At 49.4% G+C, this 23,251-nt stretch overlaps 1 protein-coding gene across 1 annotated transcript in view; it reads right to left on the reverse strand.

Moving 5' to 3' along the window:
- Positions 1–23,251, reverse strand: part of LOC138581135 (fer-1-like protein 4) — a 1,598,034-nt gene that overhangs the window by 461,003 nt on the left and 1,113,780 nt on the right. Inside the window, exon 33 of the mRNA XM_069652231.1 lies at positions 1,136–1,233. Coding sequence (XP_069508332.1) covers positions 1,136–1,233 — 98 coding nt within the window. The remainder of the gene's footprint in view (positions 1–1,135; positions 1,234–23,251) is intronic.

Below are 23,251 nucleotides of genomic sequence, written 5' to 3' on the forward strand. Positions count from 1 at the left end.
CTCTAGATGACTAGATATTACTTCTAATACTAAGATATTGCTTTTTCACTACATTCAACAGTGCAACACTATAGTTGCATCCAATAAAAAAAATGTTACTGCCTTAACTCACTTTTACCATACAAGTGTGCATGTGCTGAATATATCTTAGACATACCCGACAAATGTGCATGTAATTCACATGTGACTCCATGTTATTCAGCCACATGTGTTCTGGTTTTAAAATATAGCAGAACCCCCAACTGTAGGCAGCTACCTTTGGGGTTGATAGACGAATTTACAGCAGCCCGTTTCCACTTTAACGCTGCAACCCAAGAGTATGGCTGAGTCCCACGAAAAATTTGGTCCAGATGTCACATAGTCACTGACATAAAAATGTCTCTGCAGCTGAACACTGCATTACGTAGCTAGTATACTGAGCCTCATTATACGTTTAGTGGTATTCCAGTGGTAAATCAGCCAGAATCCCACCAAACAGGATTTCTGTTACCACCACTTGGTCGGGCCGAATTACTGGCGGATTACAAGTGGTGGTATGGCAGTGTTAGTCCCCATTTATGTACTCCATAGGACTCCATGGGGATTTTTCTGGAATTACCGCCAGAGGTAATTCCACCAATGTTTGGAAGTATGGTGATGGAATTACCTCCACCATTTTGCAGGAGATTTTTCCTTTGCCTCACCAACGAAGTTGTAGTATGGAGGTGCGGTAATGCAGCAGTAATGCAATGTTAACCAAGTTACCACTTCATTACCACCATTTTTCCCACACCTCTGTTTTTGTAATGATCCCCAATGTATTTAAACTAGTGATCTCTGCAAGTAATTGATCAGTCGCCTAAATTCAAATTACTATTCGCATACATTGTTAAGCTCTTTTATTTTCATATTACTTCAGACTACGGTCTGCTGAAGAACCACTCACCCCACAGTGCTTCAAGGCTATTACAATGACAGTAGGCGCTTTATAAATATCAAGTAACATAACAATCTCTTGACACGCTTTCTACACACTTGAAGCATGCTAACAGAGTACATTTGTGATCCAACAAGCACTGTAAAGATACTGTGACTTTTGGGAAGCAGAATCAATGCAACATAATGTAGACATGACATATGGAAACAAATAACGCACCTTTAATGTTGCTATTGCTTTCCTTTTCGCTTTTATAACCTGAACTTCGTTTGGGAAATCGTCTTCGACTTCTAGTGCTTCATTTACAATCCCCCCATCTGAAAATGTTTAAATGTAATTACGATCACAATCTTTGAACTATTATTGATTCAGGAAAACTTGCCAGAATTACATGATTGCAGATTATTTCAAATGTATCATTTAAAACAAAAATACCAATGTCAATTCAGTATTTATAACATAACATTGGTTGAACTGAATGACCCTTCAGATGTACTTTGAACATTCACATAAACTAGTAAAATACATGTTTTGCTTGTAGAGTTGGAAAGTCTACCCCAGATGAATCCCCACTACACACATAGATTGTTGATGTGTTTCATAATCTTGCCTGCCTCCTCTCACATCACAGCCTCGCCTCTTTGTCTCCTTTGACATCAATGCCTGTTAGATTGGCACCAGTGACATCAGTGCAGCCTTCTTATTGTCTACTGTGACATCAGTGCTCCCTGCCTCTTGCCTCTTGTGACATCTGCACAGGTTCCAGCTTCTCCATTATGTCATGTAATGCATGTAATATAAATTAGTGACCAGAGTTTGAAGCCGTCATCCTGAGAGCCAATCAGAATCCAGGTCTTCTCGGCAATATTTTCCTGAGTGACAGCTCTCAGGACTACATATGGCACTCCATGTTCCACCTGCCTCCATCCCCCTTCCTGCCACTCCCCAAATATAGCATATCTCTAACCCCAACACCTACGTGAATAATCCTTACTTGCCACTGCTACCTCCATTTCCAAGCCCTTCACTGAGCTCTCATTCACCACAGCTGCCTGAGACACGAAGGAAGACCATTTCATCATGGCTCCTGTGTGACCATTGCTCTGTGGCCATCTTGGAGTGGAAAGATGCCTTTTTGAGGCTTTCCTTGTTAAGCAATTGGGGCAAAGCTTAGGACCAGGCCCGGGTGTTGGGGTGCTACTAGCATCATTGCTCGTTCCCCAAGTGACAATTTAGGCAGTTATGTCATGCAACTAATCCTTATGTGCTCTCACGCACATTACCCTCATAATGTCTGCATGAAGGTGCAAGTGGATCCAGTTCACGTGGCCCAAACCCTGGCAACCTGTCAATCAATGCTAAACTATTGGTGCCCTCCTGTTTTGCCGCACTTTTGCCCTACTTAAGCAGCCCTACAGTCTCTTCTCCTTTCCAGTTGGTGAGCAGGTGCAAGCAGATCTAGGTCACGTGGCCTAAGCTCTGTCCGCTTGTCAATCACTGATAAACTGTTGGTGCCTTCCTGTTTTTCTTCCCTTTTTTCCTACTTAAGCAGCTCTCAAGCCTCTTTTCCTTTGCAGTTGGTGAGCAGGTGCAAGTGGATCTAGGTCATGTGGACTAAGCCCCATCCACCTTCCTAGCCTGCCTCTTGCTTTCTGCTCAAAACTCATAGATCAAGGGCAGTTCTCGCCCAGGAATCCGAAATGAAGGGCAGACCAAGAAAAGGGCAATTCCGGCTTGGACCTGTTTGGACCAGGAGGACCCAGGGCCCGAACCCCTGCTCAAACAACAGATAAAGATGCATCAACATGTATTTTCTCCCTATGTCCCCACAGGCCATCAGCAGGCAACTCCAACGTCAACAGCATTGTTCCTCCTATAAGGCATGGACTAAGCAATGCAGCAACCTCACCCAAATCAGCCTCAAGCCCATCAGCACCCCTCCATAAAACTGAGTTGATGCTCACCAACCTCTGCTCAGCTTTCCTCCATGCAGCAGACATCGCCAACATCATCACTACACATGACCTTGATGCCATCTTCATCACCAAGACCTGTCTGACATTCACCTCCAGCCACATCTGAGATGTCCTTGTCCCCAGCGGCTACAGCATCCAACACAGAGACCGCCTGAACAAGACAGGCGGAGGCCTCGCAATCATCCACAAGATCATATGGCCCTGCACCAGACTTGATGTTGACAACATTGGTTTCTTCAAAGTCCTCTCCTTCCACTTCCACGGACACAGTCATCTTCCATCTCATCTACAGACCACCTAAACCCAACACCGGCTTCATCAGAGACTTCACTGAGCTGGTCACCACCATGTCACTCACGCACGCCAACAACACCTAACTAGACAACCTCAATCTCCCAGGCAACAAGTCCAACAAACCGATGAAGGAAGCTCTGCTCTGTTTTCTCGACACTCTCAGCCTCACACATTGTAATTGGTTATTTATTTACACAGCACATGAAAGACCCAACGCAGGAGAAAGGTAACATCCTAGACCTAATCATCACCATGCTGCCTTCCCTCCATTACAGCTCTCCTCTCTCGCTTGACTGGTCTGATCACCTGGCCATGCCTTTCAACATCCTACACCCCCCCGCAAGTCAAGCACTCCAAGCAGAAACCTGAACTGAATAACTTCAGCCCTTTAAGATGAGTAGCAATTACCCTAGAGATGGATGGGGATGCAGATGTTATTCATACATCAATAATCGAAATGACTCAGGTAGTTGGCAAAAAAGGATAACTGTTTTATTATCAATTATCTAAAACAGTGAGTACAACGAACATCAACGAATTCGCTCGATCCTCTTACTCAACTAGTTTCATAAAAAACTGAGCTTATATATCAAAAACTCTTTATCATTGACATTGACCTATGTTACTACCAACGTCATCCTACGTGGAAAACTACAAAAACCTACGAGTAACTGTGATAGGCTCTTAGTGAACATCTAAGTATACGATCCATACTACCCTAAAAAATATGAATATGTGATTGGTTACTTATCATCAGGTGGGGCAATTAAGCCCTCCCTCTAAAATGACCACTTATGAACGTCAGTAAATATACGACGTCCCATTGGCTACACAAACTATAGGAGCCTTAATGACGCGGTCCGCTGCAATTGTTTGTCACTCTAACCTTTGTCAGTACTTTTCCACCTACGTCTAGCAGCACGCCTGCTGGCCTTCCAGGTGCTGGTGAGCTTGTCTTAACCATAGCTTCCCACCAGTTAGTATATCAATCCTTCATCACCTCAGTGGTCTGCTTAGTTAATTAGGCTTTGAAGATCAGTCTTGAGTTTGGTCTTTTCTGTGGCGATTTCAGGGGAGTGAAGGCACGCTCTGCCCTCATGCATAGGTGTGAGCATCTTGCTCGTCCAACGTCATCCTTCCATGTGACTGCAGACCATGGAATTGAGTTTTCACTGTCTTGAAAATACTATTTTTAATAGACCTCTGACGTCTTACTTGTTTTGTTCATGTCTCTTGAACAGGAGTTTTTATCTTTCCCACGATTTGTATCCAATGTTAGTTAACTTCAGCCTGATTAGACCTTGGCTTCTTTGACTCATACAACCTCATCTTTTCGAGATCCACTTTGTTATATCAACCTTTGCTCACTGCAACACACTAGAAATGAGGCCTTCTTTCTAGAGTCCAGCACTGCTACAATATGTAGTGTAAACATCCATCCTTCACTTGTACATATACATACGTTGGCGCTTGCCGCAATTTATTCACTATAAAGCTAGCCTCGGGATTACTTCATCTGCTTGCGTTTCTTTTGCATCTGTACAAGTGTAAAATGACTTGATGTCTCTATGAGTTCTGTAGCATAAGCTTCTTCACCTTGATCCCAAGATGTCACTTATCTTTGATATTTTCTTGATGCCTTACAGAATATCTGCATTCTCTAGTCTCTGCATCTTTTCTATGCACATCACCTCGGCTCTGTGTGACGTCACCATTCGTCTTTGCCATTCATTTTCTCTGCTTCTTCTGGGATTTTATTCAAATGGCCATCATATTTTCTTGTATGCAGGTACGGTTTTCACAATGGGAACCTTTCCTCCAGGATTGGCCTAGGTATCGGTATTCCCACTGGTACTGCACGGTTTTCGCATTCGGACTCCCAACATATATGCAATATGGGTGAGGTGGTTGAGTTGGGGGTACTTGGCTCCTCCTCTACAAACCCATCAGAAAAGCCTTCAGGTCCTTCAAGAACTTACCTGTAGAAGCACTCATGGAAGACCTTGCCAACCTCCACCTCACATGGACCGAACACCCCCAACCAAACTGTGATTCTCTACTGTAAGTACTCAACGCCACCCTCTCAGCCTCCATTGACCGACACGTGCCTCTGAAACAATGCACCTGTAAACTGAAACCATTAGCACCCCGGTACATGCAAGAACTCAACCTCAGCAAAAGCGTCATCAGGAAACAAGTGAAAACCTGGTGCCACTCCAGTGTCGCCTCCAACCTGGCACTCCTCAAGGAACTCTGAGCAACCAGTGGACAACCAATTAACACAGCCAAGGCCTCTTACGATAAGGACAGTATAGCAGAAGCCAACAAAAAAAGCAGAGCACTCTTCAAAGTGGTCAAGCAATGTATCAACCCGCTACCCATCCCTACCATATCACACTACATTGAAAAGTCCACCGCTATCAACACCTTCTTCATCAACAAAATCAGCAGAAAGATACCAGTTCTGAATCCACAGACCCTCCTCAAGTCGCTCCTCGTGAAATCTCCACACCATGGACAACATTCAAGACATTCTCTAAAGAGGACCTGGTAGAAACCCAGGCCACCCTCAAAACCACATATTATAAAGACTACATCCGTCCAACATCCATCCTCAGACCCTCCCTGCAGAAGCTCTCCTTCTCTACCTGGAGATCATCAATAGCTCCCTAACTCAAGGCACCTTGCCATCAACCCTAAAAACAGGACACATCCTCCCACTACTAAAGAAACCCACTCTGGATCCCGCCAACCTAGGTAACTATCGCCCCACCACCCATCGTCCCTTCCTAGGTAAGATAATCGGGAAAGCAGTAGCCATGCAACTGCAGCAACACATCGACACCAACAATCTCCTCCAAACCTACCAATCCGGGTTCAGTCCCAGATGCAGCACAGAGTCGGCAACCATACAGGTGGTCAGCAGTGCCCTCAACATCCTTGATGACGGCCACCCATGCTTCCTGGTTCTACTGGGCCTCTCGGCCACTTTCGACACAGTAGACCACCGGGTGCTCATGGACAACCTACATCAGTGCATGGGAATCAGCTACCTTGTCCTACGCTAGTTCACGTCCTACTTTGCCAACCGCAGCAGTTTGTTCAGATAGACTCCTCTAGATCGCCAATGCTGCCTATTACCTATGGAGTCCCGTAGGGTCCATCCTCTCCCGAGTGATCTTCAATCTATACATGGCGCCGCTGGGAATCTTCCTAGCCACCTATAACATCCACATCTATCAATACACCAATGACACACCGCTATGCATCACGATCGACTTCATCAAGGGCATCCACATGCTCAAAACCTGCATCTCGCTGATCCAGTCTTGGATGTCCAGTGCATACTTGAAGATCAACCCCTCCAAAACTGAATTCCTGCTCCTCACCAACAACACTGAAACCCCAGACATACAGACCTGGCTATCAAGCATGAACTCTGAGGGATTCTCACCTGAGCGCCATGTCCCTTGGGTTCTGCATCAACAAACACCTCTCCTTCAAGACACACATAGCTAAGAAAACTCAGACAGCTTGGTATCAGCTCTTTATCCCTCCGGACAACTTTAGATCCACTGTTCAAGCACTGGTCCTATCCCACCTGGATGGGGGCAATGCCCTCCTTGAAGGCCTCCCATCCTCCTCCCTTGTGCCCATGAGAAGTGTCCTACACACGGCCACACCCCTCATCAATGTTCTACGGAGAAACAACCACATCACCCCGGCCGTCATCGACGTTCCCTGGCTCCCACTGCACTCACAAATCACCTTCTAGTCTTGCTGCATCATCTATAAGACCTGTCACGGTCAAGTCCCCCAGCTACCTCGTGGAGTAACTCAGCATCTCTGGTGGACCACCAGAAGCCAGTCCTCATGCATACTTGAAATCCACCACTGCAAAAGGGAAGGACCAGAAAACAAGCCTTCTCTGCCTGCGCCCCAAGACTTTGGAACCTCCTCCTCATCAGCATCAGACTTGCCCCCATGCTCCTACAATTCACAGAACAACTGAAGACCCACCTCTTCAAGGAATCTGTCCTCCTAAACACCTAGGCCATCATGTCACCCCCATGCCACCTGACTCGCTAGACGCCGTCTGCCGCTCTTCTCCCCCCCACCCTGTACAGCTGTATCCCTCCTCTGTGCCCTCTTATCTTACGCCACGCTGAATATCTGTTCTGTTACCTCGAAAAAGCACTCCATTATTCATCTGTAGTGTTGTATACCTCTGTAAAGCACTCCGTTGTGTATCTGTATTGTTGTATACCTCTGTAAAGCGCTTGTGTTGCTTCTCGAAGCAAGGTCTGTGCTCAATAAATACAATAATAATAAGTGGGTTGGTCTTGTAAAGTACAGTTTCCGCCATTTTTGTTTCATTTAGTCCTTTGTGTATGCTAGCACTGAGCTCTTGACCGCTTGTTCTGCTGACTAGATATGGAACAAGTTACTTACCTGTAACTGTTGTTCTCCAGCATGGGTCTGGCATGGATTCACATGCTCATGAATATTCCCCGTCGTCAGGCTGGGAATCCTCGGTAAAGAAAAAATCAGTATCAGTTTCGTTTCTGATCTGTCTTTCGTAGTAGTAACCAATCACTGATCTCTGCGTCATACTGACCACAGCCAATGACTGCCATCTCCCTAAGCCCCGCCTCTGGCAGCCATCTTCAGATTTGGTAGCACGTGAAGTGGCAGTATGACCAAGTGAAGAGCCGCAGAGGGGTAGGCGGGAGGGTTCGCATGTGAATCCATGCCAGACCCATGCTGGAGAACAACAGTTACAGGTAAGTAACTTGTTCCTTCTCCAGCATGGGGTCTGGCATGGATTCACATGCTCATGAATATAAGAATACATAGCAGTACACACATGCACAACCACGGGAGGTGGCAACAGACTCTACATTAAGCAATACAACAACTCAACATTAAGCGTCTCTTACCTCCTCACCACGCTCACCTTAAGCGAACAGGTTGCGCAGCACTGCTTGGCCGACCCTGGACTCCTCCCTGGAATCCCGATCGATGCAGTAGAATCTCGTGAAGGTGTGCGTCGACCTCCACGTAGCAGCCCTGCAGATGTCCAGCAGGGGCACACCAGATAGGAATGCCGTAGTAGCAGCGATCGCTCTGGTCGAATGGGCTCTCGGACGGCCTGGCAGCGGTCGGTTAGCCAACCCGTGGCAGTGCATGATGCAGCCGGAGAGCCATCTGGAAATAGAAGACTTTGAGAGAGCCTTCCCTTGATTCAGAGGTCCAAAGATCACAAACAGCTGTGATGTCCTTCGAAAACTCTTTGTGCGGTCCACGTAGAACTTCAGCGGTCTAGCCACATCCAGCGAGTGCAAAGTCCTTTCGGCCGGCGACGAAGGAGACGGGAAGAAAACAGGTAACACCAGGGGCTCGTTAAGATGGAAGTCCGACAGCACCTTGGGCATAAAGGAGGGGTGCGTCCTAAGCACCACCCTCGAGGCATGGAAAGTCCAGTACGGTGCTTTGCAGGATAGGGCCTGGATCTCTCCCACTCGTCGTGCGGAGGTAATGGCCACCAGGAATGCAGTCTTCCACGACACAAACTTCATTGGTGCGGAGTGCATCGGCTCGAATGGGGACCCCATGAGCCTAGTCAGCACCACGTTGAGTTCCCACGCCGGGGCCTTCACCGGCGGGAACGACCGGAACAGTCCTTTCATAAACTCTTTCACCAGTCGATGGGACCACAGGGACGTCCGTCCTGTGGTTCTGGTATATCTGGAGAACGCCGCCAGATGAATCTTAATGGAGGCATGGGCTAGCCCAGCCTTTACCAGCGATAGCAGGTATGGCAGCACCTGAGGGGCCGTAATCCGTAGGGGGTTGATCTTCTGTGCTCGGCACCAGATAGAGAACCTCTTCCACTTGTGACCGTAGCATTTGAGAGTCGAGGGCGCCCTGGCCTTTGCAAGAACCTCTCTGCAGTCGGCCGGTATATTGTACCCTCCAAACTCTAACACTGCAGGAGCCAAGCCTGCAGGTTCAGCGACGCCGGGTCGTGGTGGAAGATGGCGCCTCCTTCTCTGGAGAGGAGATCCACGTCCGCCGACAGCTTGATGGATGGGGACGTTGACAAGTCCAGAAGGTCCGGGAACCAGATCTGCCTCGGCCACACCGGTGCGACGAGGATCATCCTGCACCGGGACCTCTTGAGCTGGTTGATGAGTCAAAGCAGCAACGGCAACGGAGGGAACGCATACAGTATAGGCCGTCCCAGGGGAACGAGAACGCATCGCCCAGGCTTCTCAGCTGGGGAAACCTGCTGGCGAACCTCTGGCACTTCGAGTTCGTCGCTGTTGCAAACAGGTCGATTTGGGGTTTGCCCCATCGTCGGAAGAGTTGATCCACCTGATCCTGGCGCAGCTCCCACTCGTGACACGCGCGCAGCTCCCTGCTGAGCGAGTCGGCGATGGTGTTTCTTTCTCCTGCCAGGTGGAAGGGAACCAGGAACATCCCCTGGGTGACCGCCCAGTGCCACAGATCCTATGCCTCCTTGGATAGGGCTGGGGATCTGGTACATCCCTGCTTCCGTATGTAAAACATTGTCGTGGTGTTGTCCGTGAAGATCCGCACCACCTTGCCCTTGAGCGACGGGAGGAACAATTTGAGAGCCCAGAACACGGCTCGGAGTTCCAGGATGTTGATGTGCAGGAGCTCCTCCTCCGAGAGCCAGAGGCCTCTTGGGTGGAGATCTCCGGTGTGCGTCCGTCGTCACCGTCTCCTGGTACGCCGGCGTCTGAAAGTCCTTGCCCGCCGTAAGGTACGCTCGAACGCCCCACCACTGAATCGCCCGCCGGAACACCTCGTTGAGGGGGACCCTGTCTTCGAAGGTGCCTGTCGCTTGCATCCAACGGGTGTCGAGAAATTCTTGAAGAGGGCACATCCGTAGTCTGCAAAGGTGCACCAGGTAGATGCAAGAGGACATCATCCCCAGGAGGGACCTGATGGACCTCACCCTGGCCACGTCCGTGGCTAGCAGGCGCTGCACTTTGCCCAGAATGGTCTTCGTCTGTTCTACCGACGGTGCTGCCAGGCGCCTCACTGTATGGAAATTCGCTCCCAGAAACAGGGCCACCTGCGACGGCACCAGGTGGGACTTTGGGTAATTTATGGCGAATCCCAGGTCTGTGAGTAGCTGGACGGTCCTCGCAGTGTGTTCGACGGCGAGTTCCCTCGTCCTTGAGTGGATGAGCCAGTCGTCCAGGTAGGGGTAGACGTGAATCCCCTGTAGGTGCAGCCGCGCCGTCACAGGTGCCACGCACTTGGTAAAGACCCTGGGGGCCGACTTCAATCCGAACGGCAGTGCTCTGAATTGGTAATGGCGTCCCTGGACGACGAACCTGAGGAACTTTCGGTGACTTCTGTGTATTTGTTCAAACGACTAAGGTCCAGGATGGGGCGCCAGCCGCCCGTCTTCTTCCTGACGAGGAAGTACCTTGAGTACACCCCGGAGCCTCTTCGGGACGGGCTCGATTGCGCCTTTCCTGAGCATCGCCCGTACTTCCAACAGCAGTTGCGGGATGTGATTTTGTTTCCTGGCCACAGGTGGGATGTGAGGGCACTTCTTCAGGAATTCGATAGAGTGTCCTCTTGCCAGGGTATCCAGCACCCAACGATCGGTGGCGATGGACTTCCACACGCCGACGAACTTCGTCAGCCGGCCTCCCACCGGGGTGCTTCGGTGGGGTCCCGAGGGGTCCCGAGGCCACGGCCGGTTCAGTCCTGCTTGGAAGTGGTGGCCTTGCCGCCCTGGCCACCTTGCCGACGGCGGCGAGGCGCTCCCTGCTTGCCGCAACCCCTGTAGGCCTCCTGAGACGAGGAGCGTGCCGCCTGGCGGTAGGACGACGAGCCACCGCTGGACCCCTTGGAGGCCCCCTGTCTGCCTCCGGAGCTCCGAAAGGGCCGTTGCTGCTGAGGGGCTCCTAGGGCGCGGGCCTTCTCCGTGTTCGTCTTTATGGCTTGGAGGGATTCGTCCACCGCCTTCCTGAACAAGTTGCTGCCGTCGAACGGCATGACCAACACCCTGGTCTGGACGTCCTGACGGAAGTCGGTCGCCCGGAGCCAACCCCGTCGTCGTAGGCAAACTCCGTTGCACAGCTGGCGGAACCCGGTATCGGCAATATCGGTTGCCACCGTTATGGCGTGGTCCGACGCCACCTCGCCTTCTTGAAGTATTTCCAGGGCCTCGGACCTCTTGTCGTCCGGTAGGAAGTCCAATTTGGGGGCCAGCTTAAAACCAGAGCTCCCTGTCGTAATGGGCCACGATCGCCAGGGCATTGGCCGCTTTGATCGTTGTCGCCGCCGACGAAATGACCCGTCACCCCATGGCGTCCAACTTCTTTCCCTCGCCGTCCGGAGGGGAATTCGACATTGAGGCTCCTGACCCCGCCGCTTTCTTCTTCGCCGCCGCCGAGACGACCGAGTCTGGCGTTGGCTGGGACCTGAGGCACAGGGGAGCGGTCTCGGGGACCCGGTACTTCTTTTCGTACTGGTCCCGTTTGGCTGGTGCCGTGGAGGGGTTCTTGAGTACCGACAGGCCCTCCTCCCAGATGTCATCGATTAGAGGCACCGCAATGACAGTCTTCCTCTTGGCCTCCCGGCGCTGATAGAGGAAACCTTCCTTTTTCTGCTCCTCCGGGCAGAGCTGGAACAATTCGGACGCCCTGGCGATCATGGCGTGGAATGAGCCAATCTCGTCTGGCGGAGATGCCCGTGCGATGGGAGACGGGAGACCCATTCCGTCGTCATCGCCGTTGCCCTCAGAACCCGTCGTTGAGCCCACCGCACCGTCATCTCCCGACTCGTGGAAGGATGAGGAGGGAACTGCAGGCCTTACGGGGGCGAGCGGAGGAGAGGGTTGGGTACTCCGTCGTTTGTTCTGAGGACTTCCCGACGGGCCAGGTTGCGGGTCCTCCGGGCTGGGCCGTGGTAATCTCGTCCTTATCTCAGAGCATAAGGACTGGATCGCAGACAAAATGGCCGCCGAGCTATCCTGAGGCCTAGGTTCCAGCTGCGCCGGAAGGGAAGGCTGCTCTTCCTCGCCATCGTCGTCTTCCTCGGTTATCTCCCGAGGATCTTCCTTGCGGGACCGAACCTTCTCGAATTGTACTTCGAGATTCCTCATGACCTCGGTCAGTTCCTCCTCCGAGGCTGACTGCGAGCTCGAGGAGGCTACCGTGCCCCCCCTTTTTCCATCACGGGGGCCATGACGATGGGCTGAAAAGAGGATTCCCTCCTTGGCGGCAGGGAAACTCTAGTCCCGGAGGCAGTCTCCGCTGGCGGGGTCTCTGCCGGCTTGGCCAGAGTCGCCGCGATCGCCTCGATAGAGGCCTTTGCCTGCTGGTTAGGGGCCTTCACCACCTTAGGTGCGTCCTGGGCCTTCTCATTAGGGGGAGGGGCGACGCCTCGCTCCCCCTCTCCCGAGATCGGACGGGGCTTCTCCCGAAGCTTACCCGGGGTCTCGGACTTCCTCTTCCCCGAACCGGAGCGCTGGCTCGTGGTTGACGGTGCCGGGGAAGGTGCGCCCTGCCTGGCGACCGAAGAGCCCGACCTTTCAGCGCTCCCAGAGCCAGCGGACTCGCAGCGCTTAGCCTGGTGTTGGGCCCCCATCACCGGGGCGCCCGCACAGGACTTAGAAGCCCGCTTGGACCCTTTCTTCTTCTTCTCACCCGTTGAGCCCTTCTCCAACCAGCTGGCGAGACGAGATCGACGGTCCCTCATGGTCCGCTCCGACAAGTTCTTGCAGAACTGGCAGTCCTTCTCTACATGAGTCCTGTCCCCATGAAGACTGTAGAGGCATCGCGAATGTTCGTCCTCCTTAAACACATTCTGCAGCCCGCATCCAGGGCAGCTGCGAAACAGCTTGGGTCCGGGTGACAAACTCGCGTCCTGGGCCATCTCGAAGTAGGCCGCAAATCTTCTGGAATCCTCCAAGAGGTTGATTCGACAAAATCTTCACCCTTGAGGGGCGTAGGAAAATCCTGCAACGGGTACCCGTTAAAGGGAGTAGAAACGGTGGAGCTTCAGGCTCGATTAACCGAAAAAATTTGAAAATTCACCTGAAAAAGTGCGAAACACGCAGTAAAAGCTCGAGAGCTAAGCACGAGGACTCCCAACACTTGAACGTGCGGTAAAAATCTGAAGATGGCTGCCAGAGGCGGGGCTTAGGGAGATGGCAGTCATTGGCTGTGGTCAGTATGACGCAGAGATCAGTGATTGGTTACTACTACGAAAGACAGATCAGAAACGAAACTGATACTGATTTTTTCTTTACCGAGGATTCCCAGCCTGACGACGGGGAATATTCATGAGCATGTGAATCCATGCCAGACCCCATGCTGGAGAAACAAAATAGCACTCCATGACAGCACACTTTGGTTGCGCCAAAGGCAAGCTCATCTGCGCCTGTCCCTGGCTAGCAAGCACCAGGGCCAAAATGCTGTTGATTGTTCCACAGCCTACAGAACCTCTATCAAGACTATTTTGCAAGAGTTTTCTTCAAAGTATTTGTTATATGAGGCTACTGTGAACAGAAAATCTGTATGTTTTAAAGAGCTGATTGCAGCCCAATTGCACTTAGCAGTTGAATGGCTTTGTAATAGATGCTTGCTATGCAATGAAAAGTCACTTTATGATTCACAACCTGATTGTGAAAAAATAAGCTACAAATGTTCTGTCCTACTGACACCTGGCTCGCCAATGCCAGCGTCATGAAAGACGTAGTTCCTGAATGCTGTAACATTTTCTTTCAGTCTCACACGTATGGCTCTGGTGGAGGTGTTGCCATTTACTAGCCACATAATCTAGAGGTTAATAAGCTATTCTGCCCTTTTTTCCTGGTTCAGAATCATATCTTCTTAGAATTTCTCGCCTTCTAAGGAACTTATCGATTGACCATTTAGGTTAAAACATTGGGCCTCATTACGAGTCCGGCGGTAACCGTGCCGGAAATTCCAGCAGGTTACCGCCGGTCTCGTATTACCATTCCGCCTCCGTGATTGCCGGAATCACCGGGGCATTACAACCCCGGTGACCCGGTAATTCCGGAGGCGGAATTCTGTTAATCCCCATTCCCATGGAGTCCCATAGGACTCCATGGGAATGGGGAAGTGGAAACACTGGCACCATGCTGTAATGGTGCCGGTTTTTCCATGTCCGCCTGCAGGCGGGTGGTGTTAAACCCGCCAGGAGTGAGACCTCCCGCCTGCAGGACTCTTAATCAGCCGGTCCGGAAACAACAGTGGTGGCGGATTTACCACCACCGTTCTTTCCGGACCGGCAGGGTCATAATGAGGCCCATTGACTTTTTAGGTAAATCAGCTGCTGACATTTGACTTTCTGATCCCTATGTAGTCAAATGAGTAATCATTGGTCTGTTGCTGTGGGGTTCGAAAAGAACTCCATACTGTTCAACACCTTGAATCCTTAGAGGAATTAGGACTTCTTACGTGAATCTCAGGCCCTAAACACAAAGCTAGGCACATGTTTTGCTATATATTTTCTTCCATTGTTTCCACCAACATATCTGATTTCCTAAGGACCCAATAGTTGGATCGCTAGAGTCCAATAGTATATTAATTTGGGCAAATTAGACGCACAATTAAGGGCCAGAGAACCAATGTATAAATGTTTGTCAATGGAAATGAGTCACAAGAGAGACAGTACTTGATTACAACACTGATCAACCTTGCATCATGTTGGAAGCATAAACCCTAGCAGTTCTCTTGTTCTACAGAACACAAGAATCACATAGCTTGTGGAAATTCTGTGTGATGATTTCCCTTGACTAGACGTCAACATTCATGTGGGGGTGACACATGGGACTGGGCCCCACTACCTACTACATGATTTGGGTTTCAGGGAAGGTATGGGGAGGATTGCCAGATCCCCTCACAGCACTCTGGCCATGGTGCAAGGATCATCATGTTAAACCCATTAAAACAGAGCGCAATGGCCTGCGTCCAAGCGGGACTGTAGAAACCGCATATTGACAATGGGTGGGAGGGAATGTCAGAGTTTACCGACCTTAGTCTCCAGCATGACATCTCTCCTGTAGACGCACCAACTCACCAGCGGTAAGCAAACAAGTGGCCAATCCTGCCATCCGCCCTTCACAAACTCTATGTACTTGCATCAATGTGCATGTGCAGAAATGAGAGTTCCAAAATGATGCATCAGCCTGTTATAGATTTGTTCCAAAGAGTGAGATCTGAAGTGAGGGAACCAGTAAAGGCCCTTGATTAATCCTTAAAACCCAATCAATCCCAAACACCAACTATTTAAACGACATAGGTGCAATTTGCAGGAAGAAGGTCAGCTCGGGTGGAGGGAACAAAGCCCTAGGAAAGTCTGGGCAGAGATGCAGATAGTGTGGTGAGTAGTGGAGCAGCAAGTGACAGAAAGGAGACAATGGAGGTGCAGAGAGAGTTAAAGGTACAAAAGGAGTTGAAGGTGCAGGAGGAGTTGAAGGTGCAGGAGGAGGTGAAGAACGAGTTGAAAGTGCAGGAGGAGGGGAACTTGCATACAAATTTGATAGACCAGGAGGAGGGGAGAGAACAGCAGGTAGAGGTGACCATCAACACTGAGGTGAAAGAACAGCAGTTAGGGGTTGTGAATATCCAGATTAAAGTAAGTAGTTAAGTGGGGGAGGAGAATTGGCAAGGAGGAAAGAACAGTAGTTCAAGCAGTAGAGAAGGAGCAGGACGTAATATAGGAGGATGATAGGAAGTCCCTTGGAGGTGTACGGACAGTGAGAGCCAAACACGTAAGACAACACTAGTTTATCAACTATCAACTGGGAGAAACAGGAGGATGAACAAGCATGTGGCAGAACAGCAAGGAGTTTAGTAAACAGCTAGGAACAGGCCCCTAGGTACAAATGTGCGTTAACCCAATGAGGAGGGTAGTAGGACAGGCTTGGGTGATAGTTCAGGAACCTGAGACGGAGGTAAGAAAGCGCCCCAGCCAGAATATAGAAATTCTCCTGACCTAACTCCACATGGGGAGTCTCTGTGACGTGTTACATACGACCCGTGAGATCAAGAAGGGCACCAAGACCTTGAAGGCCAGTTCAAAAGGTTTATTTTGGAGAATGAAATGGTGGACCAATTAAACTAAAAGGGTAATCATTCAAAGGAAGAAATGTCAGGATTTTGTCCCCTAGTTCTAAGTTTGGTCACGCTAAGCATGCATGGTCTCACACTTTCCTTCCTGCTCCCGCTGGGGCCTGTAGGCCTAACCAACCCTGAGTTGATTTAGTCTTTCAGTGATTGATTGCACTGACTTTCTAGATATGGATTACTGGGAACCTGAACCCAAAGAACATCTAACACAAATGCTTGCCACTGTTCAATGATGAGGGGATCTTCTAGGTGACAGCCAGGGAGAGGTGAAGGGGTAGACTGCCAGACCTGGTCTTCCACGAACCAGCCAAACCCAATGACACAACCAAATTAGCCTTCAAGACCATCTCCGAAGACTATAAATAGGGCATAATCCATGCCAAAGCAAACTCCTTCAACACCAGGATAGCCAACGCCAAATCTGGCACCAAGGAAATCTTTGCCATTTTGAGGGAGTTGGAAACCCTGTCCACCCCGCCACCCACCCTCCTGAAGGATGAACAATGGTGTAATGACATCCAATCTGCCATTCTTAACAAACTAAATACCCTGCAAACAAAAATCCTAGCTCACCAAAAGGCCCTAACTCTCCAAATTGCCACTCAGAATAGTAACCAGAATAAGGAGACTAAAATCAACTCCTCCCCGGTATTCAACTTTAAGGACATGAGTGAATCCGAAGTCATCTCCCTCCTTAAAACCATCAAACCGTCTAACTGCAAGGGCGACGCTTGCCCTGCTCAGCTCATTAAAGACTGTGGCTCGACCTTGCCCCCTTTTTGACAGCATTTATCAATGCCTCCTTCCAGTCTGGCCATGTCCCATACGACCTTAAGGAGGCCTGGGTACGACCGCTTCTCAAAAACCCATCCCTTGACCCTTCAGCACCGGGGAACTACAGGCCCATTACCACTGTCCCCTTCCTGCTCAAGATTCTGGGCAAAGCAGCCTACTTGCAAGTCCAACAATTCCTCAAGGACCACCGCCTTCTGGGCCTTCGGCAGTCTGGCTTCAGGCCACGACATGGGACCGTAACAGCCCTACTCGACCTAAAAAATCACATGGACGACATCAGAGACGCCGGCAAACCAGCACTCCTTCTGCTCCTTGACCTATCCCTCTCACAGGTGACTATGAGGCAGACAGGATCACCCTTAATTCCATCTACTGCACCATCCAAGCCTGGATGGCAGAAAATTGGCTGTGCCTCAACAGTGACAAAACCGGGCTTTTGCTCATTGGGTCACCAACATTCCTGGGTAACCTCAACAAGAACTATCGCTCCTTCACCATTGATAATATACCCATCGTTGTGTCCCATACAGTTAAAACCCTGGGAGTCTACCTAGACTCTAATCTCACCATGAATAGGCAGGTCAACGTCATTGCTTCTTCATCGGTATACTACTCAAAACTGCTCAATGCAGTAAGACCCTTCTTAACCGCACAGAACTGCCTTACCATCGCTAGGGATACTATCGGCTCAAGACTGGACTACTGTAATGATCTCCTTGGAGGGACATCTAGCAAAAACATTGCCAAACTCAAACTTGTCCAGAACAACGCCCTTAGGGCTGCCACAGGATTTTCTAAAAAGGACCACATATCGGACCTGAGGAGACAGGTTCACTGGCTTCCCGTTAAACAGAGCATCATCTTCAAAATCTCTCCATCACATCACAAATGCCTCCATGATCTGGCACCCCCCCACCTCGCCCAGCGCATAGTCATGCCCACATTGCTAGGTAGAATTCTCTGTAAAGGCTAATTTCCCAAACCTAGTGAGTCCCCCAGCAGCTTTGCTGGATTTTTGGGGTTTATTTTTTTCTCCCATTCTTAGACATGATTTGAGGTGTTCCTTTACCTTTCCATGTGTTTTATGGTCTATGGGGTCTTTTACTCCGCACCCTCCCTGCCGTAACCCAGGGATGTCATAGCAACCCCCCAATGTAGACTCCATACCCTGGGACTGACTACTGTCTCCCAGGGCATGTAAAGTCACCATTGGCTTTACTAGTCCCAAATTATGAACAGAAACCAGTACAAACCATCATATTGTGGACGTACTGGTCGGGGCAATTCGATTGCCCCGGGGTCTGTTGTTCGAGGGGGCACGTCTCCGTCCCCGCTGATCGAGTTTTGGCTGGTGGCAGTGGATACTACTTTTTATATTCGACCGCGAATATATCTCTATGGGATTTTCCCATTGTTCGAGGCTACCAACTTTAATTATTTAATTCTTATAGCCTCGCACATACCGCCGGTTTATTTATTTAATATTAATTCACTGGTTGGTATTTTTTGCCAGAACTCGATTCTAAAATGGCGTTTGTGTTCTCTTCTGTGACTCCAACCCAAGTCGAGCCCTTTGTTCCACTTTTTGGCGGGCTTCTCCATAGAAGCCTCCAAAAGTGGCGCCACTCTGTCTGGGTACCAGAGGGGGTGTGGTAGGAGGTTTAGGCACCCTGGACTGAGTTGCCTTGGCAACTCAAGTCGCACTCTTGTGTGATTGGCCCAAGTGGTGAGCCGGCCGGCTCACCACTTAGCATGTTTGATTGACAGCTAGGCTGAAGGAATGGGGGTTTGCTGCATAAAAGCAGGGCTTTGGGGACTGGAACTTCAGAAGTCGCCACAGGACCTAAGAATCCGAGGAGGGAGAAGCTGAGCCGACCTGCAACGACGACACCCCCGGTGGAGCCCTGCTGAACCGTCTCACCACTTTTCCCGACGACAGAGGAGATCTCCAGTCCAGAGAGTCTTCTTCCTTTGACTGGTGGGGATAACCAGTTTTGCCTTCTTTTCACCTTCCTGGAGCATCTCGTGTCCGCCTTGCCCATGCCAAGCACCCCGGCAACCGGAATACCACAGCTTACCACTACCGCGAAGAGAAGGGTAGTACCTTTTAACCGAACGAACTCTGTGGCTGGTTTCTTCCCTGGCAGTGCAACGACCTTCATCTTTCCTCCACGGCGAGACCTCCTCTTCCTCTGGACGAAACACCGACTTGCACCCGCTGCCAGGAACAACTGCCCCCGCTGGAGCTTCCTTCACACTTAAGGTACTGTGTCCCGCCTGGCTTCCCTTGCGACAGATCGTTTGGGGTGACAGTAAAGCCTCGACTTTCTAACCTGGGCTGGCCTGGGACAACCTCGCTAACTTTTCCTGACTTTAATTTCATCCTTTGTGTGCCAACTATCTACAAGACTCTTTGGGCATAACCCCACTGTGTGAACCTGGACCCCTTCTGCTTGCTCTCTCCAAGTGTGGGCCTTGCAATTGACTTCCTTGCTCTCCAGTAGAACTCTGCCTATCCTGCCTTACTGTGGTTCATTTAAAAGTATTGAAATTTGTGTGCTTCCATAACTCTGCCTTTTTCCCTCCCTTTTTAAAAACTTATTAGAGTGTCATCTTATGTTAAGCGCTCCCCTCTGTCTGAAAATAAGTGGTGTTTCTCACTAAGACTTGTCTAATAAGTAATTAGGGTTGTATATAGATAATAGTGACTGTGTGCTGAATTTACTTACCTCTTTGTGCTAGTGTAATTTACAAGTGTGTCTTTAAAATAAATAATTATATACTTTTACACCCAAGCTCTGGTCAGTGTTTGCTTGTGCTACTGTATCTCTGTACCTATTGTGTATACTCTACATACTGCCTAACTCTTCTTGAGGGACGTCTGACTGCTCAGCCACAGCTACCAAGTGAATCTGTGTGGTACAGACTGCTACCAAGTGGGTTTACTGCCAAACACCTGTAGTCTTAAATCTTTTGCAGTGGTCCCTAAGGGAACTGCACAGGTTTCTGCCTAACACTGGTGTACAGCGGTGGGATTTGTATTGAGTATACATTTTAGTGTGCTTATAGATACCCTAGTGCAACTAACCACAAAGCTTAGCACTAAAGAAGTATTTTCTAAAACATGTCAACTATGGAAAGTTATAGTCCCTTGCAACAAAAACTGCTGATTGTTTAAGAGTTCTCTGTAAGCATAAGAATCTCCTGACTAAAGGCAAGAAAATTGAGCTAATAGAAAGGTTGTTAGCAAACCAAAGTCTGGATGGTGGTTCAGAGGACCCTATCACTCCAGCAACTGTAGACAACAGCAATGATACTGATATGAATGTTAGTGTTGATAACTGAGTCAGAAGCAGAAGAGGAGGGGGAAGATGTTAGAGTTGTCTCCCCTGGGCCTCTAACTGCCCTGCCAGCTGTACCTACTGGACCCTTACCAGGTCCCACACTTAATCCTCAATATATGGAACTAGAAAAAATGAAGCTTGAATTAGAATTCAAAAGAATTAATGCTCAAACAGAACAACGGCACCAAGAACTAAGGCTCAGAGAAATGGAGCTCAACCATGAGCTAGAAATGAAAAAATTGTCTGTGGAAAGTGCTTCTCTCTCCGAATCCTCTAGGAGTTCCAGTCCCAAAAGACCCCGGATGCCTAAAGAATTGGTGGGTATGTATGAGCCTAAATTGGATGTGTTGGATTGGTTGAGTTTGTTTGAATATAATCATGGGCTCCAGAACATTACAGGAAATGAGTTACTTTCCTGGTTGTTCTCTAGGCTCCCCCCTGTTGCAACTGATGTGGTAATGGAGTTGGGGGAGGAGGATAAGAAGGATTATGAATGTGTGAAACTAGCTTTGATATCTAGATTTGGGAAGTTCCCAGTACCCTAAGAGGTTTAGGACCCTCAAAAAGCATGATGGTACCCCTTGGGCTACCTGGGTGAGTGAAAGTTTGAAGAACTTAGAGGGATGGATTAAGGGTTACAAGGTGAACACTTATGAGGGAATGAAGAATCTTGTGATGTTGGAGTCAATTTATGATGCTTGCTCTCCTGAGCTCAGACAGCACTTGGCTTATTCAAAGGAATTAGATTCCAGAAAACAAGCTAAGGCTGCTGACTTGTGGGTTGCCAACAGGGCTACTCACAAGGACTCTGGGGTAACTCAGAAAAAGGATGAGGGGAAACAGCCAAAAAAGGACTCCAAAGAGAATTCTAATAATTCCAATCCCAAAGAGGGCCCCAAACAGAACAATGAGGGTAAACCACAAGGGAAACCAAATCAGAGTAGTGTACCCTCTGGTGGTAAACCAGAAGGAGGTCAGAGCAAGCCACCATTCCAGAAAGCATTTGGTAAATGCTTTGTTTGTGGCTCGCCTGACCATGTGAAAGGAGATCCCAGATGTAAGGGTAAACCTTCAGGGGTCCAACTTGTCTCCTTAGCCTTTGCTCCAGAGGAGGAAGTACAAATGGCAAGTGGAAACTTTCTACTGCTGGCTGATGAACCCATTGGAGTCTCAGCCAGTGTTTCTTTAGTGTCTCTGGGTCTGTGGGAGCAACAGAATTTAGATGTCTATAACTCTATCCCAGATAGTACTAAAGAGTATTATAAGGACAGTCTCCAGGTGAATGGTCAGGAAACTCCTGCCATTAGGGACAGTGGGGCCAGCATAACTGTGGTGGATAAATCTTTTTTTCAGGCTGGGGATGTTGCTAAGGCACCCAAACGCCTCACCAAGTTAGCTGGAGGGCCTGTGCAGATGGTTCCCCAATTACCAGTTCCCATCCAGTGTAATGACATGACTGTGAAGATACCTGTCAGCATACAAAGTGAGGTACCAGGAAGGGTTCTGTTGGGAAATGACCTGAACACTCTAGGAGTAGTGTCACATACCCCCAGACCTCCTAGTAAAAGGTTACAGGAGCTCACCAGACCTGCAAGGGAGAGAACCATGAGAGGTACTCCCAAGGAGATGATGAAGAAAGATATCAATCCTACTCCACTGGAGTTACAACTTGCTATCTCTGAACAAAAAGAAGCAAAGGGGAAACCCAAGACTTCCAAGAAACAGCCAACAGCAAGCACTCCAGTGCTTCCAACAAGGACTTCCCCTAGGTTTTCCAAAGTTACACCTGTAACTCCACCTCCAGCTGAGGCTGAGAGGGAGGTACAACCCTGTATGGTAGAGCTAGACTCTGAAGACGAGCTAGTGGAAGGCCAAGAACTCATTGGAGATCTGGGTCCTGTTGACCATCCTGAGCTGCAGTCTTTACTGGCAGAAGGTGGACCCAACAGGGCAGACTTCAGTAAGGGACAGAGAGAAAGTCCAACTCTGGAAGGTCTACGCCAACAGGCAGCTTCTCAGGCTGATGGGCAAGAGCCTGGAAAGTATAGGTTGCACTGGGAAGATGGCCTCTTCAACGGTGAACCAACTGTGTCTGCACCTGGAGACTACAAGCGGCTTGTAGAACCTCAAGAAAACAGACAACAGTTCTTGAAACTGGCCCATGAGATTCCTTTGGCTGGTCACTTGAGTTTCAAGAAGACCAAGGAAAGGCTCTCACTCTACCTTTATTGGCCAAAGATGGGGGCTGAGGTAGATAAGTTTTGCAAGAGCTGCCATACCTGCCAGACTTCTGATAAGGTTGGGTCCAAGAATGTGGCAGCTTTAGTGCCTCTCCCAGTTGTGGGAGCCCCATTTGAGAGGGTACGGATTGACATAGTTGGTCCCCTTGATCCCCCAACCTCCTCAGGCAACAGGTTTAACCTTGGTATAGTAGTCCATGCTACTAGGTACCCTGAGGCAATTCCTATGAGGACTGTTACAGCTCAGGCTGTGGCTAAGGCCCTCCTTGGTATTTTTACCAGGGTTGGGTTTCCTAAGGAAGTAATCTCTGACAGGGGGTCAAATTTTATGTCCCACTACATGAAAGCCATGTGGAAAACCTGTGGAGTTACTTACAAGTTCTCTACCGCCTACCACCCTCAGACAAATGGATTTGTAGAAAGGTTCAACCGAACCATGAAGAGCATGATAGGTGCTTTAGAGGATCCCCTTAAAAGAAAGTGGGACCTTCTATTGCCATGCCTTCTCTTGGCTTATAGAGAAGTCCCTCAGGAG

This window comes from Ambystoma mexicanum, chromosome 3p, assembly GCF_040938575.1.
Source record: "Ambystoma mexicanum isolate Mex_15411 chromosome 3p, UKY_AmexF1_1, whole genome shotgun sequence".
Classification (NCBI taxonomy): Eukaryota; Metazoa; Chordata; class Amphibia; order Caudata; family Ambystomatidae; genus Ambystoma; species Ambystoma mexicanum.